The 18,952-nt window shown below is 43.8% G+C and overlaps 1 protein-coding gene across 1 annotated transcript in view; it reads left to right on the top strand.

Annotated features, from left to right (window-relative positions):
• Positions 1–18,952, top strand: part of PTPN3 (protein tyrosine phosphatase non-receptor type 3) — a 268,489-nt gene that overhangs the window by 124,521 nt on the left and 125,016 nt on the right. The window contains exon 6 of the mRNA XM_040353487.1: positions 18,183–18,227. Within this exon, the coding sequence (XP_040209421.1) occupies positions 18,183–18,227 (45 nt within the window). The remainder of the gene's footprint in view (positions 1–18,182; positions 18,228–18,952) is intronic.

Genomic DNA, 18,952 nt, shown 5'->3' with positions numbered 1-18,952 from the left:
AAATTGCTGCAAAAACACAATACATGGTTTTCTGCAGCTTCATCATTGAAGTATAATAAACCAAAAAAGCACAGTTTTGTGTTGAAAAAAGTCATTGACCCTTTCCAAATTCGCAGCAGCTAAAAAAATCATAGATGTGAACGTGCTCCATAGGAAACCCTGTTACATGAACTGTAGTGCGTTTCTAAAAAAAGCACCAAAAACTCATAGGTGTGAACCAGACCCAAGACGTTTAGTAACAGCAGCATGCTTTTTTTTGTATCACCTGTCATAATGGGGTTAAAAAAAAAAATAGCCATTTATAGTACAAAAACAGCAAATAATCGCTACTATAAGGGGTCCATTTTTTTTTTACTGTGGAACAGTGAAAGTAATAATATATTACTTGTATGTAAAAAAATAAAAAATACACCCAGAAGTAGGATATATGGGCATTTTAACAAGGAGTCAGACATAAAGCTATATGAAGGGTGTAAGGAAGATATAAATATTTTATATTATTGCAGAAGAGCCGCGAGGATGTGGAATTCCCTTCCACATGCGGTGGTCTCAGAGGGGGGCATCGATGGTTTCAAGAAACTATTAGATAAGAACCCGAACGACCACATCATACAGGGATATACAATGTAATACTGACATATAATCACACACACACAGGTTGGACTTGATGGACTTGTGTCTTTTTTCAACCTCATCTACTATGTAACTATGTACTAAAAGCTGAGATTTTTTTTTTTCCATGGATATAATAATTTTAAATATAATGCACAATACTGGTAAAAGTTTATTTTTAAATGTAATTGTAATCTCTTCTGTTACCTCTAGTCTATCAGTCTCCACCTTCTCTGGGTTCAGATGCTGATCTTCCCTGAGTCTTTAAAGTCCTTGTTTTTTTTTTTTGTTAAAAAACAACAATCATGTTATACTTTGTGTAATAGTTTTGCACAGAGCAGCCTGTATCCTCCTCTTCTAGGGTCCACCACTGATGCTTCTGTCTCCTCCTGCCTTCAGAGTGTCCCAATAGCAAGCTGCAAAGTATAATATAGAGCGCCCCTATAGCAAAGAAAACTTCTGCCTTTAGAACCCCTCACTTCCTTCCCAGGACTATATGTCCCATGAGGCATTGCTCCTCACACACTCAGAAGTTCTCAGGCACTTGCTGACATGTATGGACGGTGTACTGAGCTTTATGTGTGCTACACTGTAATACCTGATATGTAAACAAATATTGCATTCTGTATGTAGGTCAATGTAACGGTCACCACCGTTTACGACCTTCCATTAACCCATGACAGCTCATCTGACACTCCAACCGTCCAACAGCAATCAGACATCCCATTTCCCAGAATAACGAGACTTGCTCCGTTACTGGTTTCAAATGCAAGACGACTTTAATGATTAGCTCTCAAGTTTATATACAGTTTTCAAGGCATGCTTCAGTGATCACAGGAACAATCAAACTCTCCACCCACACATCACACCCTGGGGGTAGCTTCAATACACCTTTAGATGGCTAATTGCTAAACATTCCAGACATGTCGGCGCCAGCCTATAATTATCATGATCTAATCACTCCACCTGAGAAGTCACATTCCTTCATTAACAGAATTCAAACAAAACACCATCACACAATGATTTCTTCTCAATCCACATCTTTAGACAGGCGTTCTGTCTCCACATACAGCTTGACAAGTTCCATTCCACACACACAACAGTATTTAGCATACATAATGAGAGATCCTGGACCAGACTCAATTAGCATGTCAACAGTCTACACAGCGAGATGAGTCATAGAATAAACCAACACTTTGCAATATCTCCTGCAATATGAGCTATCAGTAATGTCCCCTGTCCTGTAATTTAGAATATAATTTCTCAGTCACCCTATGGCCCTATCGGACATAAGGTGACCCTAGACATAAGAGTTATTAATGACGCTGGCACAGGAGTACCCCTCATCCTTCCAAAGTCTCTGTTTGTCCCGGTTCATTCCGTTACAGTCAACTAATTGGCTGGCTGATTAATCAATTTCTGAAACTATTGGATTACTATTTTCATAATCGATTATTTGTTTCATCCCTATTTGTATGCAATACTGACTTAATTAGGGTTCATTGTGTGTTTGCTGTTTGATTGGTTATATGGCACAAAAGTAAATGCTTGCAAAATGATACTCATATGTGTAATGGGTTAAAATGTAATTGATATTTTTCTTGCAGTTCTGAGTAAGTACATCCATTGACTTAGGTACATAGTTTGAGGTCCCAAAAGAAATGTTTGGCCTTTCTTATGGTCCCCCCTCAGTTCTACAGTGCTGTACTAAGAATGTACTCCACAGCAGGGCTAGGATACTGCTGACACACAGTGCATTGGTGCTTTCCCATGGGTGCCCTGCGTGATTACCTATTAATAAACAGATCACACGTCAAGTTCACAGGCACATGGGGAATTGGGCCCTTAGCAACTTCCCTATGCAGATCTACTATGGAGGATCTTTTAATTACAGCCCCTCCCCTTTCAAAGTGCTCTGTCTCATTATTAATCTCAGGCTAACCATACATGATTCATATTTTTTCACTCAACCAGTAGGTTGAACCAAAATAAAAAATCAACTGCTTCTGCCATCCACAAATTAGATGTGGACGAGCTACGAACCACTCCTGCTGAGCTATTGTATTCTGCCAGCAGTGAGCCTTCCTTGCTGGCAGAATACAAGGATCAGTGTTGCCTGCTAAAGCTAGTGGCACTGATCATTCAGTAAAAACCCAACAGGCTGGTTGTACACAAGTCAATAAATTGACTTGTGTACAACCATCTAGCCCATACATGGATTGAAATTTAGCTAGTCTCCGCTAAAGCAGCAAAGTTCAACCCATGTATGGCCAGCTTTAGATACCACGGATGAGCACTGATGTGGCACAGATGAGGCACGGATGAGCACTGATGTGGCACGGATGAGGCATGGCTGAGCACTGATGTGGCACGAATGAGGCATGGCTGAGCACTGATGTGGCACGGATGAGGCATGGCTAAGCACTGATGTGGCACGGATGAGGCATGGCTGAGCACTGATGTGGCACGGATGAGGCATGGCTGAGCACTGATGTTGCATGGATGAGGCATGGATGAGGCATAGATGAGCACTGATATGGCCCATTTGAGGAATGGATGAGGCATTAATGAGCACTGATGTGGCGCGAAATGAGAACTGATGTGGCATGGATAATCACTGATGGGGCACGGGTGACCACTGATGTGGCATGGATGAGCACTGATGTGGCAAGGATGAGACATGAATTGGCACAGATTAGCGCTGTGGACACTTCAGATCCAGCCCACCTGCGCTGCTATATTTGCTTCCTCCTCTTTGTACCGATCGCGTGTGAGGAGAGAGATGAACTGGACATGTGTCGGTTTGTTGACAAGTGGTAAATTGCCGCTGTCATTGGCCCTTTACGTGTCATAGTACGCCCTCCCAGAACTAGCCGACATTTGGATTTGGCTATGGTGCCCTCAGCAAGTGGTTAAAGCGATTCTAAAGGCAGAAGTTTTTTTTACCTTAATGCATTCTATGCATTGAAGTGGATGTAAACCCCACTACTCATCATAATCAACTATTGGCATCTATCTAATGTATACAGTATATGTATACATGGCCACTCCTTTGCTGTCTTGGTGGTATGTTTTATAACCCTCCCTTACTCTGTTCAAAATGAAAAAAAAAAAGTTTTGCCTATGGTTCTACTTTAATGCCAAAGAGCTAAATTTTGGCCTCATCTGACCACAGAACTTCCTCTCAATCCGTCTCTGAATCATTAAGATGTTCATTGGCAAACTTCCGACAGGCCTGTACATGTGCCTATTTTAGGAGGCGGACCTTGCGGGCACTGTAGAATTTAAATCCATGGGGGCGTATTGTGTTACCAATGGTTTGTTTGGTGACTGTGGTCCCAAATGCCTTGAGATCCTCCCGTGTCATTCTGGGTAGCTCTGGGCTGATCCCTCACTTTTTTCATAATCATCCTTACCCCATGAGACAAATTCTTGCATGAAGCTCCAGACTGAGGGTGATTGTTATTTTGCATTTCTTCCATTTGCCAATAATCGATCCAACAGTTGTCTCCTTCTCACCAAGCTTCTTAATGATGGTCTTGTAGCCCATTCCAGCCTTGTACATGTCTACAATATTGTCCCTGATGTCCTTTGACAGCTCTTTGGTCTTGCCCATGATGGTGGGTTTGAATGGAAGAAAGATTCTGTGGACAGGTGTCTTTTATACACATAACAAGTTATCATTAGGGGCACCTTCTTAACCAGTTAGCAACCGCCCTATAGACGAAATACGTCTACAAGGCGGTTGCTTAACCACTTTAGCCCCGGGCCTGTTTTTCAGAGTCGGTGTTTACGAGACAAAACCATTTTTTTTTGCTAGAAAATTACTTAAAACCCCCAAACATTATATATTTTTTTTTTCTAACACCCTAGAGAATAAAATGGAAGTCATTGCAATACTTTTTGTCACACCGTATTTTCGCAGCGGTCTTACAAGCGCACTTTTTTTGGAAAAAATTCACTTTTTTAAATGAAAAAATAAGACAACAATAAATTTGGCCCAATTTTTTTATATATTGTGAAAGATAATGTTACGCCGAGTAAAATGATACCCAACATGTCACGCTTAAAAATTGCGCCCGCTCGTGGCATGGCGTCAAACTTTTACCCTTAAAAATCTTGATAGGCGACGTTAAAAAAATTCTACAGGTTGCATTTTTTGAGTTACAGAGTAGGCCTAAGGCTAAAATTAATGCTCTCGCTCTAACGATCGCGGCGATACCTCACTTGTGTGGTTTGAATACCGTTTTCATATGTCGGCGCTACTCGCGTATACGTTCGCTTCTACGCGCGAGCTCGTCGGGACGGGGCGCTTTAAAAAACTTTTTTTTGCTTTTCGCATTTATTTTTATTTATTTTAGAATTTTTAACACTGAAAAAAAAAAAAAAATTATCACTTTTATTCCTATTACAAGGAATGTAAACATCCCTTGTAATAGAAAAAAGCATGACAGGTCCTCTTAAATATGAGATCTGGGGTCAAAAAGACCTCAGATCTCATATTTGGGCTTAAATGCAAAAAAAAAAAAAAAATTTGGAAATGTCATTTTTTCAAATGACCAAAAAAAAAAAATTTTCTTTAAGATGCTGGGCGGGACTGACGTTTTGACGTCACTTCCGCCCAGCGGAGCTATGGGGACGGGCGAAGGAGATTTTTCCTTCAGTCTCGTCCCCGCTCAGCTGCCGGATGGTCGCGATCTCCTCCGCCGCTACCGACGGCTCCGGTAAGCGGCGGAGGGCGCGGGACAGCGGCGGGAGGGGGGGGGGCCCTCTCCCGCCACCGATAACGGCGATCTCGCGGCGAATTCGCCGCGGAGACCGCCATTATCGTTAACACGGCCGCCCACAGAAGAGATGAATATCTCGATTGTGGCAGCAGCTGCTACCGTTACCGAGATATTCATCTCTAAAGTGATGACGTATAATGGCGGTGGGCGGTCGGCAAGTAGTTAACTCTGGGAGGGCGTCAATGTACGTCCTCCCAGAATCGCGCTCCCGCGCGCCCTGTGGGGCGCGCACACGGGAGTCTCCGTGACCGCCGGGTCCTCCGGACCCGACTGATCACGGATCACGGTAAATCGCCGCTGATAGTGGCGATTTACCACGTGATCGCTCCGTCCAATGACTGAGCGATCACTAGTAAACAAACCGGCGTCATGTGATGACGCCGGTTCCTCCCTCTCCTCTCTGTACCGAACGGTACAGTGTGAGAGAGGAGAGGGGAGAGAGCGGAAGCAGCAGCAGCTGCTGCTGCTTCTGCGGGCTGGATCTGTGACACATGCAGTCACAGATCCAGCCATCGATCCCTCCCTGTGCAATACTCTGCAGTACCAGCCATACTCTGCAATGCCCCCACACTCTGCAATGCCCCCACACTCTGCAATACCCCCACACTGTGCTATACCCCAAAATACTCTGCAATGCCCCCACACTCTGCAATGCCCCCACACTGTGCAATACCCCAAAATACTCTGCAATACCCCAAAATACTCTGCAATGCCCGCAATACTCCGCAATGCCCCGCAATACTCCGCAATGCCCCACAATACCCCACAATACTCCGCAATACCCCGCAATACCCCGCAATACTCCGCAATACCCCGCAATACTCCGCAATACCCCGCAATACTCTGCAATACCCCGCAATACTCCGCAATACCCCGCAATACCCCACAATACCCCACAATACCCCGCAATACCCCGCAATACCCTGCAATACTCTGCAATACCCTGCAATACTCTGCAATACCCTGCAATACTCTGCAATACTCTGCAATACTCTGCAATACTCCGCAATACCCCGCAATACTCCGCAATACCCCGCAATACCCCACAATACCCCGCAATACCCCGCAATACTCTGCAATACCCCGCAATACTCCGCAATACCCTGCAATACCCCACAATACTCCGCAATACCCCACAATACTCCGCAATACCCCACAATACTCCGCAATACCCCACAATACTCTGCAACGTCGTCTATGGGGATTTTTAAGTAGCGAAGTTTGGCGCCATTCCACGAGCGTGTGCAATTTTGAAGGGTGACATGTTGGGTATCTATTTACTCGGCGTAACTTCATCTTTCACATTTATGCAAAAAAATGAAGAAAAAATACTAAATTTGCCAAATTGTATAACAGAAACAAAGAAAAATTATTTTTTTTTACAGAATTTTCAGTCTTTTTTCTTTTATAGCGCAAAAAATAAAAAACCCAACGGTGATTAAATACCACCAAAAGAAAGCTCTATTTGTGTGAAAAAAAGGACGAAAATTTCATTTGGGTACAGTGTTGTATGACTGAGTAATTGTCATTCAAATTGTGAGAGCACCGAAAGCTGAAAATTGGTCTGGTTATTAAGGGGGTTTACGTGCCCAGTGGTCAAGTGGTTAAATTGACAGGACTAATCTGTGTACCACGCAAGCACATACTGTAGCCAGTCCGTGAGAGACAGAATTGTTGTTGGTTGGTAGGGGATCAAATACTTATTTTACTCAATGAACTGCAACTCAACTTATAACATTTGTATTGTGTTTTTCTGGATTTGTGGTTGATATTTTGTCTCTGTCATTTAAAATACACCTATGATAACATTTATAGACCCTTCATTTCTTTGTAAGTGGGCAAATTTACAAATTTACAAAATCTGCAGGGGATCAAATAATTATTTTTGCCACTGTAGCTTAATGTCTGACTCCTAGATAAAATACCCTGTATATTCTACTTCTAGATATATTTATTATACAGTACCTTGAAAAAGTATTCATATCCCTTGAAATTTTGTAATGTTACAACCAAAAACATAAATGTATTTTATGTGATAGACCAACACAAAGTGGCACATAATTGTGAAGTGGAAGGAAAATGATAAATGGTTTTCATTTTTTTACAAATACATATGTGAAAAATGTGGCATGCATTTGTATTAAGCCCCCTTTATTTTGATACCCCTAACTAAAATCTAGTGGAACTAATTGCCTTCAGACGTCACCTAATTAGTAAATAGAGGCCACCTGTGTGTCATTTAATCTTCATATAAATACAGCTGTCGCGTGAAGCCCTCAGAGGTTTGTTAGGGAACATTAGTGAACAAACTGCACCATGAAGGCCAAGGAACACACCAGACAGGTTTAAATCAGGGTTACGTTATAAAAAAAAATCCCAAGCTTTGAACATCTCATGCAGCAGTGTTCAATCCATCATCTGAAAATGGAAAGAGTTTGGCAAAACTGCAAACACCATCCCCACCGTGAAACATAGTGGTGGCAGCATCATGTTGTGGGGATGCTTTTCTTCACCAGGGCCAGGAAATCTGGTCAGTATTAATGGGAAGATGAATGGAGCCAAATACAGGGAAAACTTAGAAAAAAACCTGTTGGAGTCTGCAATAGATTTGAGACTGGGGCGGAGGTTCACCTTCCAGCAGGTAAACGACCCTAAACATACAGCCAGAGCTACAATGGAATGGTTTAGATTAAAGCATATTCATGTGTTAGAATGACCCAGTCCAGACCTAAATCCAATTGAGAATATGTGTCAAGACTTGAAAACTGCTGTTCAGACGCTCTCCGTTCAATCTGACAGAGCTTGAGCTATTTTACAAAGAAAAATGGGCAAAATGTCACTCTCTAGATGTGCAAAGCTGGTAGAGACCTACACAAAAAGACTTGCAACTGTAATTGCAGCGAAAAAGATGGTTCTACAAAGTATTGACCCAGGGGGGCTGAATACAAATTCACGCCACACTTTTCACATATTTATTTGTAAAAATATTTGAAAACTGTTTATTTTTCCTTCCACTTCACAATTATGTGCCACTTTGTGTTGGTTTATCACATAAAATCCCAATAAAATACATTTACGTTTTTGGTTGTAACATGACAAAATTTGGAAAATTTCCAGGGGTATGAATACTTTTCCAAGGCTATGTATGTATGTATATATTATATTATTACTTTTACAGTATAAATGAACCCCTTATAGTAGTGATTATCTGCTGTTTTTGTATTATAGAGGGCTATTTTTTGTTTAACCCCATCATGACAGCAATACACAAATCATACTGCTGCTGCTGAATTTCTTAGTGACAGCAGGCGCAGGTGGCTTCCTACTTGCCTATAACAAGAGAGTCCATCATGCAAAATATTATATTACAATCATGTCTGAAAATCTGCAAAAAAAGTTTTAAGTCTTTTTTTTAAAACAAAAATACATTCTTTAACCACTTCAGCCCCAGAAGAATTTACCCCCTTAACGACCAGGCCATTTTTTACGATACAGCACTGCATTACTTTAACTGACAATTGTGAGAGTGTGCAACGCTGTACTCTAATAAAATTGGATTTTGGAGTCTGATAATGTAATGTAAATGGGGCGCTGTGTAATATAAAGGGGCTGTGGAATGTACAGGGGGCTGTGCCATTTAGTATTTTACGGTTCTAAATAAATACTGTTGTCTGTTGTGTTCAGACGTTGCTATGTGCAGGGAGTGTCTTTTTTTTAAAAGCAGTTAAAAAAAAAAAAAAAAATGGAGTTCTTCTGACTGCTTACATTTTTGGGTGAAAACCACAGGCAGTAACCGCGATGCATCGCAGAATCAAATTGTCGATGGGATAATTGTAATCGAAACGACCAGTGAAAGATGCGCACCTCTAAAATATATATCTAAGAATATATATATCTCTTCTGTTATTCTTAGAGTGGATTAAATGTTTTGTTCCCTAACCATATAGCTGGTTATTTGTATATTTACCAATGCAATACATTTTATTTTTTTAAACTTTACATAATAACGAAATTGTACACCACACTTTTTTATCTGATTTAATTGAAACCATAATCGGCCATCTAATCGATTATGAAAATAGGGCCAGATCCTCAAAAGAGATACTCCGACTTAACTGCTGTTCAGTCTGTGTGTAACTTTGGAAACGATCCTCAAAAGGCTTTTTCCAAAGTTAGACAGAAGATCCGGCATGTGTAATTGAATTACACTGCCGAATCTTAGGATGCAGTACCGCATCCGCCGCTGGGGGCATTTCGAGTCGAAATGCCGTTGCTAGTATGCAAATTAGCACTTAAGGCGATCCACAAAGCTTTCTAGCTTCCTTTTTGCGCCGTAAGTGTTATTTTGCAAGTGTAAAATTAGGGCTGGTTCTACAAAGTGTAAACTAGTCACACCTTGTAAAAGCCCATTCCAGCGACGGCATTTGGTATGCTTTCCCGAGGGAGAACTCCACGGCAATTTGTAAAAAACAAAACCGGCATGGGTTCCCCCCCAGGAGCATACCAGGCCCTTAGGTCTGGTATGGGTTGTAAGGGGACCCCCCCTACGCCGAAAAATCGACGTAGGGGTCCCCCTACAATCCATACCAGACCCGTATCCAAAGCACGCTACCCGGCCGGCCAGGAATGGGAGTGGGGACGAGCGAGCGCCCCCCCCCCTCCTGGGCCGTGCCAGGCCGCATGCCCTCAACATGGGGGGGTTGGGTGCTCTGGGGCAGGGGGGCGCACTACGGGCCCCCCCACCCCAGAGCACCCTGTCCCCATGTTGATGAGGACAGGACCTCTTCCCGACAACCCTTGCCATTGGTTGTCGGGGTCTGCGGGCGGAGGCTTATCGGAATCTGGGAGTCCCCTTTAATAAGGGGGCCCCCAGATACCGGCCCCCCACCCTAAGTGAATGGATATGGGGTACATCGTACCCCTATCCATTCACCTGGAGGCAAAAAGTAAAAGTTAATAAACACACAACACAAGGCTTTTTAAAATATTTTATTATTCTGCTCCGGAGGCCCCCCCTGTCTTCGTTATTAGCTCAATTACCAGGGGGGGCTTCTTCTTCCACTCTCCGGGGGTCTTCTCCGCTCTCCGGGGGTCTTCTCCGCTCTCCGGGGGGGCTTCTCCGGACTCCGGGGGGCTTCTTCCATCTTCTCCCCTCTTCCGCTCTTGACTCGGCGAACCCCGGTTCTTCTGCAGCTGTCCGGTGCCTTCTTCTTCAGCGCTGGCTGCCTGCTATGTTTGTGTGTTAGCTCGATTTCAAACAGGCAGCTGGCGCGGTCTTCTGTGGCGTCAGGGTCTTCTGGTCTTCTCCCCTCTTCCGATGTTGCCTCGTCGCCTGTTGTCGCTGTAATGATGGAAGCGCGCCTTGCATCACATTTATATAGGCATCACCGTCCCATCATGCTCCGGCAGGTACCCACGTGGTGGGTGCCTACCCACGTGCACCCACCACGTGGGTACCTACCGGAGCATGATGGGACGGTGATGCCTATATAAATGGGATGCAAGGCGCGCTTCCATCATTACAGCGACAACAGGCGACGAGGCAACATCGGAAGAAAGGAAGAGAAGACCCTGACGCCACAGAAGACCGCGCCGGCTGCCTGTTTGAAATCGAGCTAACACACAAACATAGCAGGCAGCCAGCGCTGAAGAAGAAGGCACCGGAGAGCTGCAGAAGAACCGGGGTTCGCCGAGACAAGAGCGGAAGAGGGGAGAAGATGGAAGAAGCCCCCCGGAGTCCGGAGAAGCCCCCCCGGAGAGCGGAAGACCCCCGGAGAGTGGAAGACCCCCGGAGAGCAGAAGAAGAAGCCCCCCCTGCTAATTGAGCTAATAACGAAGACAGGGGGGGCATCCGGAGCAGAATAATAAAATATTTTAAAAAGCCTTGTGTTGTGTGTTTATTAACTTTTACTTTTTGCCTCCAGGTGAATGGATAGGGGTACGATGTACCCCATATCCATTCACTTAGGGTGGGGGGCCGGTATCTGGGGGCCCCCTTATTAAAGGGGACTCCCAGATTCCGATAAGCCTCTGCCCGCAGACCCCGACAACCAATGGCAAGGGTTGTCGGGAAGAGGTCCTGTCCTCATCAACATGGGGACAGGGTGCTCTGGGGTGGGGGGGCCCGCAGTGCGCCCCCCTGCCCCAGAGCACCCAACCCCCCCATGTTGAGGGCACGCGGCCTGGCACGGCTCAGGAGGGGGGGGGGCGCTCGCTCGTCCCCACTCCCTTCCTGGCCGGCCGGGTAGCGTGCTTTGGATACGGGTCTGGTATGGATTGTAGGGGGACCCCCTACGTCAATTTTTCGGCGTGGGGGGGTCTCCTTACAACCCATGCCAGACCTAAGGGCCTGGTATGCTCCTGGGGGGGGAACCCATGCCGGTTTTTTCTTTGAAAATTGGCATGGAGTTCTCCCTCAGGAATGCATGCCGCTGTCATTTTTTTTTTTCCCCGACGCAACTTTAAGCCGTCGCGATCCTCAAAACTCGGCGTAACGTAACTTCGCGCATGCGCAGTATGGCCGGCGCGGGAGCGCGCCTCATTTAAATGGGACTCGCCCCATTTGAATAGGAACGCCTTGCGCCGGCGGAATTTTAGTTACACAGCCTGAAATTTCTAGATAAGTGCTTTGTGGATCAGGCACTTAGGTAGAAACTTTAAGGCAGTGTAACTTAAATTGGATTTTTTAAGTTACGTCAGGTTTTTGTGGATCTGGCCCATAATTCTTAGTTGCAGCCTTGGATTGGGGGTGGATTTATTGGTGTTCTTGTCTATCTGGTTGTCACAGGAACAGGAAGTGAGGGAGAATTTCCCCAATAATGATGAAATTATTGTAAGTTTTATTAAATGTCACAGCATTGGTTGTGATTATAGCTGATGGTGTCTGGCAGAATGACTTTTAGTCATAATCAGCTGATCAGCTACTCTGCCTGAACACTGATCCCTTCAACCACTGTCTGATATCATATGACCATAAGCTTCAGCTTTAGATATAGCACTGATGATCGCTCTGGGGAATAAATGTGACAGCTCTGGATTACAAATACATTTTGTTTTATATTTATTTACAAAGTATGCCTTCAGTTCTTTCTCTTTTATGCATGATTTGTTACAAATATACTATAGCTGTTTTAACTGGATTTTTAGAATATCATATATAGGCATTCAACACTTATGGGTGCAGTTTGCCTTTTAACCACTTCATTACTGGGCACTTAAACCCCGTTCGTGCCCAGACCAATTTTTCGCTTTCAGCGCTGACACATTTTGAATGACAATTGCGCGGTCATACAACACTGTACCCAAATTATATTTTTATCATTTTTTCCCCACAAATAGAGCTTTCTTTTGGTGGTATTTGATCACCTCTGTGATTTTTATTTTTTGCGCTATAAACATAAAAAACTAAAAATTTTGAAAAAAAACACAATATTTTTTACTTTTTGTTATAATTATAATATCCCAATTTTTTTTTAAAAAAATAAAAATTTCCCTTGGTTTATGCCGATACGTATTCTTCTACATATTTTTGTTAAAAAATCGCAATAAGCGTATATTGATTAGTTTGCGCAAAAGTTATAGCGCCTACAAAATAGGGGATAGATTTATGTTTTTGTTTTTTTTACTAGTAATGGTGGCGATTTGCGTTTTTTTTTTTTTTGTCAGGCCTGCGATATTGCGGCGGACGTATCGAACACTTTTGACACAATTTTGGGACCATTCACATTTATACAGCGATCAGTGCTATAAAAATGCACTAATTACTGTATAAATGTGACTGGCAGTGAAGGGGTTAACACTAGGGGGTGAGGAGGGGGTTAAATGTAGTCCCTGGGTGTGTTCTTACTGTGTGGGGGGAGGGGACTGACTGGGGGAGGTGACAGAGCTCCACGTCCTGTTGTGTCACCGACGATCGCGGGTGTCTGGCGGACATCGCGCCCGCCAGGCACACGCATCGGCTCCAGAGCGATGCGCCGGGCACGTTGTTTCCCTGCTGCGCGCCCCCAGAGGCGCGCACGGGGAACAACAACAGGACGTCCAGGGACGTACACCCGGCACTTGAGAGCCGCGCTGTGGACGTCTTTCGTCCATAGCGCGAATTCCAAGTGGTTAAGAAGTCACAATAGGAATGATTTTTTTTTTAAATACAGTACCATTATCTCTCTGGACACTACAAAGTATGAGATATAACAAGAGAGAGAGTATTACAGGCATTTCAGTACATAATGTTTTAAGGACGGTTACATAGGTTGTTTAGAAACAATTGAGTACTGTCCGTGATACTTTTTTTTATTTATTCACCTCAAGCATAGGTTGTTTAGAAAAGCATAGCAATAAAGCCCTATTTACACCTAACATTTAAAACATGTGTTTGAAATTCGCAGTTTATGTGCGACACATATAGGGCAACCCATTAATTTCAGTGCGCTTCCCTATGCGCGAAAAACCCTGCAAAGTGGTTCATGAAGTTTTTTGCCACATTTAGGTATGCTTGTTTTTTTACCTCACGTTTTGCCGTTTGTTGCATGTTCTTGCGTGAAGCAAAACGTGCATTTGACTGGCTTTCTGTGTTTGCAGTACCAGTAACAATGAATGGTACCACAAACATGACACAAGTTTTTAGGGCATTTTGTAAATGCGTGTTTTTGCGTGCGTTTACCAAACATGAATAGAGCATAAGAAAAAAATCATTATAAGTTTAAAGTGGTTCTAAAGGCAGAAGGTGTTTTTATCTTAATGCATTCTATGCATTAAGATAAAAAAAAAAACTTTCTGTGTGCAGCAGCCCCCCAAATACTTACACCATCTTGATCTAGCGATGTTGCACTGCTGAGACACAGTAGCGGGGGCCATTGGCTCCCTCTGCTGTCAAAGTCAGTGGGCCAGTGAGGAGAGAGAGGGGACAGGACAGAGCCATAACTCCGTGTCTGAATAGATACACACCACAACGGCTCAGCTCGGGTGCCCCCATAGCAAGCTGCTTGCTGTGAGGACAGTTGGCAGGAGGGACCCGAGAATAGGAGGTATGGGGCTGCTCTGTGCAAAATCATTACACAGAGCATGTAATTATAACATGTTTGTTATTTTCAAACAAATAAACAAGACTTTAATATCACTTTCACGACTTGCCAATCAGCTGCAGTACAGTGCAGGTCGGCTCTATTGCGCAAAACGATGTACCTGTATGTCATTTTGTGCAGTAGCCAATGGGGACGCACACATGTTGTTTGGCCAGAGGGGTAGCCAATCGGTGGGCCTGGCGAATGCAATGTCCGCTGGCCACCTGCGATCACTCTCCAAAGAGACAGCATGGCGGTCTGCCGATGTAAACAAGGCAGATCGTCGTCCTGTCAGGTATGAACAGAAGGATTGGTGTTCCTGCTAAGCAGGAGCACCAATCTCTTTGTTTATACAGTGAGTCCATCCCCCACACAGTAAGAAAGCATCCCCTGGGGACACACTTAACCCTTTGATCGATCCTGGTGTTAACCCCTTCCCTGCCAGTGTCATCAGTACAGTAAAGTGCATATTTTTAGCACTGCTCACTGTAATAATGTGACTGGTCCCCAAAAAAGTGTAAAAAATGTCAGTTAGGGGTCTGACTTATTCACTGCAATGTTGCAGTCCTGCTAAAAATCGCTGATTGCTGCCATTACTATATTAAAAAAAACGAAAAAAAATCTATAAAAATATCCCATAGTTTGTAAACACTGTGGGGCAGATCCACGTACCTGCGCGCAATAATACGACTGGCGCAGCGTATCTAAGATACACTACGCCGCCGTAACTTATTTTTTTTTCGAATCCTCAAAAAATTTGCGGCGTAATTAACGGCGGTGTAGTGTATCTTTGGCGGCGTAATGGCGCGCCATTCAAATCTCTGTGATGGGGGCGTGTTTTATGTAAATACGTCGTGACCCGACGTAAACAACGTTTTTAACTGCGCATGCGCCGTCCGTGGGGGTATCCCAGTGCGCATGCTCGAAATTAACCCGGAACAAGCCAATGCTTCCGACGGTGACGTCATTCTACGCAAACCCCTATTCGCGAACGACTTACGCAAACGACGTAAAAATTTCTACGCGGGAACGACGGCCATACTTAACATTGAGTACGCCTCATAACAGCAGCTTTACCTATACGCCGGAAAAAGCCGAACGCAAACGACGTAAAAAAATGCGCCGGCCGGACGTACGTTCGTGAATCTCCGTAACTAGCTAATTTGCATACTCAACGCGGAATTCGACGGAAACGCCACCTAGCGGCCGCCGAAAAAAATTGCAGCTTAGATCCGACGGCGTACTAAGACGTACGCCTGAGATGCCGTCGTATCTTGTTTTGAAGATACAAAACAAAGATACGAAGCACAAAATTTGAAATTACGCGGCGTATCAAGAGATACGCCGGCGTAATACTTTTGTGGAACTGCCCCTATAACTTTTGCGCAAACCAGTCAATATACGCTTATTGGGATTTTTACCAAAAATATGTAGCAGAATACATATTGGCTTAAATTTAACGTGTTTTATAGCAGAAAGTAAAACATATTGCGCTTTTTCTTTTTTTTTTCAAAAGTGGTCTTTTTTTGTTTATAGCACAAAAAATAAAAACCTGCATCAAATGCCACCAAAAGAAAGCTCTATTTGTGGGGAAAAAGGGACATCAATTTTGTTTGGGTACAGCATCACTGGATCGTGCAATTGTCGGTTAAAGTAACGCAGAGCCGTATCTCCAAAAATGGCCTGGTCAGGAAGGGGGTAAAACCTTCCGGGGCTGAAGTGGTTAAAGGAGAAGTCTAACCAAAGATATTTGGATTGCAGTTCCTGCTGCACTCCTGTGACCTGTTTTCAGCCGACAGTGGGCTAAAAGCCGTTGTTGGCTGATGTCACAGAGCTGTATGGTCAGGATCCATCCAGATGCCTTGGTCAGTGAGCCGCTGAGAATCTGAGCCCCGCCTCTCCCACCCCCTCCACAGCCCAGCGTTCCAGTGTGCGCTTGAGGAGCAGAGAGCCAGTGAGTGACAGTGACTGGCTCTCTGCAGGCTGAAGACTTCAAAGTGAATGATGAGCGCTCTTTGATCCCTCAGTTCTCGGCCTTGGAGGTGTTGGGGAATGACAGTTACAGCTGGGATTGGTGCTGTAGCCATTTAGGGCTGTATGACTGTTTGCTTGTTTTTTTCTAAATGCCATGCTTCTATTTTAATTATTGCTGAACCTTTGGTTGCTCATTGTAGTGATTTGTGAATATAGATTTGCATATGTGCTACAAACAAACATTTCCAAAATTCTTTGCTGGTTTCAGATGATTGCAGATTTTGTAGCTGTGTAAAAGTTTGCAGATTTCAGTAGCCACAAGTCACGAGAAAGAAACCTTGGGCCAGATTCACAAAAGGGATACGACGGCGTTTCTCCTGATACACCCTCGTATCCCTGTTTCTATCTATGCGACTGATTCATAGAATCAGTTACGCATAGATAGGCAGAAGATCCGACAGGTGTAATAGTTTTACACTGTCGGATCTTAGGATGCAGCACCGCGGCCGCCGCTGGGGGGAGTTTGCGTCGTAAACCAGCGTCGGGTATGCAAATTAGGAGTTACAGCGATCCACAAAGCTTTTTCCCGTCGTTACGTCGTCGCGAGTGTTAGATTTCTGTCGCAAAGATAGGGCACCTTTAACATGGTGTAAAAGTACTCCACCATGTTAAAGTATGCCCGTCTTTCCCGCGTCGCTTTTGAATTTTTTTAAAATCTTTTATTTTTCCCGGCGTAAATCTTTTTTCACGTCGCGATTCACAAAACGTTGGTGCGTCGTAATTTCGCGCAAAGCACGTCGGGAAATTTGCGACGGGAGCATGCGCAGTACGTCCGGTGCGGGAGCGCGCTTAATTTAAATGGTACCCGCCCCATTTGAATTGGACCGCCTTGCGCCGGACCTGTTTACGATACACCGCCGCAAATTTCCAGGTAAGTGCTTTGTGGATCGGGCACTAAATCGGAAAAATTGCGGCGGTGTAACGTAAACCGGTTACGTAAACTTGCGCCCGCTGTACGTGAATCTGGCCCATTATGGATAAAAACATCTAATAAAGTCTGCTATAACATTTTTTTAAGGCTCCCCGGGTGGGTTGTGCCATAATGTACTAGTATGCACAGCATATTAGTACTTTATGGCAGACTTACCTGTCATATGGTGTCCTCCAGCGCAGCGCTGGGACTGATCCAGCGAGCCCCCGGTGCTTCCATCTTTGCCAACTCTTTCTCTGGGGCCTTTGGCTAATATTTGTATTCATTACTGCATGTTTGTGGATATCACTTGCAAACAGTTTAGTCTTATATAATTCTGAATGACTGTTTCTCGCTAATTACATAAAGCATTGCTGAACATGAATTGCTGTGGCACAACTGCAATTTATAAAAAAAGAAAAATGTTGGTGTAGCTACAAAGGTAATTGATAATTAATTTCTATTTTGGGCACAGTGTAATTACATTTGCATAGAGTGATCAAGGAACAACATAGTGCATAATTTCTGGTTTAATTAAATCCGATAATTAGCTTAGTTTTGTGGGTAGAAATATCATTTTTAGTTTATTATGAAAACATAATTATATTTCTTTATCTGATGTATTTTACAGTTTACAGTGAAAATGTTGTGTAAACATAATGAGCCGTGGTGTTAAACACATGTTTTCGCTCTATTTAAACTGCTGCAATGTTACTTTACTGTTACATTAAACTGTGTTTTTCTGGACTGTTTATAATTATGTTAAAATTTGTCTTTCAGACACTTATATTTCCTGCAAATTAAAAGTGACATTTTAGAGGGAAGGTAAGTTATATCTAATAAGTAAAGTATTAATCTAGTTAAATGTCTTGTCTACATTAGGAAATAATGAATCCTTCTAAGTATGTTCACAGACTTATGCCGCGTACCCACAACCGTTTTTCGGGTTGTAAAAAATAATTTTTTTCCAGAGCATTTTTCAGAGCATTGTAAAAAATGGCCATTAAAAATTTCGAACATTTCACGTCATTTTTAGCGTTGTCGGTTTTAACGTTGTAAAAAATGGTTGTGTGTGGGCTTTAACGACGTGAAAAAACGTGCATGCTCAGAAGCAAGTTATGAGACGGGAGCGCTCGTTCTGGTAAAACTAGCGTTCGTAATGGAGTAAGCACATTCATCACGCTGTAACAGACTGAAAAGCGCAAATCGTTTTTTACGTAGGCCCCATACACACGAGAGGATTTATCCGCGAATACGTTCCAGCGGAACGTTTCCGCGGATAAATCCTCTCGAGGATTTCAGCAGATTTCTCTGCGATGGAGTATGCTCACCATTGCATTGAAATCCGCGCCGAAATCCTCTGGCGATGACGTGTCGCGCCGTCGCCGCGATTATGACGCGGCGACGTGCGCGACGCTGTCATATAAGGAATTCCACGCATGCGTCGAATCATTACGACGCATGCGGGGGATCCCTTCGGACGGATGGATCCGGTGAGTCTATACAGACCAGCGGATCCATCCGTTGGGATGGATTCCAGCAGATGGATT

This window comes from Rana temporaria, chromosome 5 (assembly GCF_905171775.1).
Source record: "Rana temporaria chromosome 5, aRanTem1.1, whole genome shotgun sequence".
Taxonomy (NCBI): domain Eukaryota; kingdom Metazoa; phylum Chordata; class Amphibia; order Anura; family Ranidae; genus Rana; species Rana temporaria.
The sequence above is the reverse complement of the archived record's forward strand: the minus strand, read 5'-3'. Positions and strand labels throughout refer to the sequence as shown.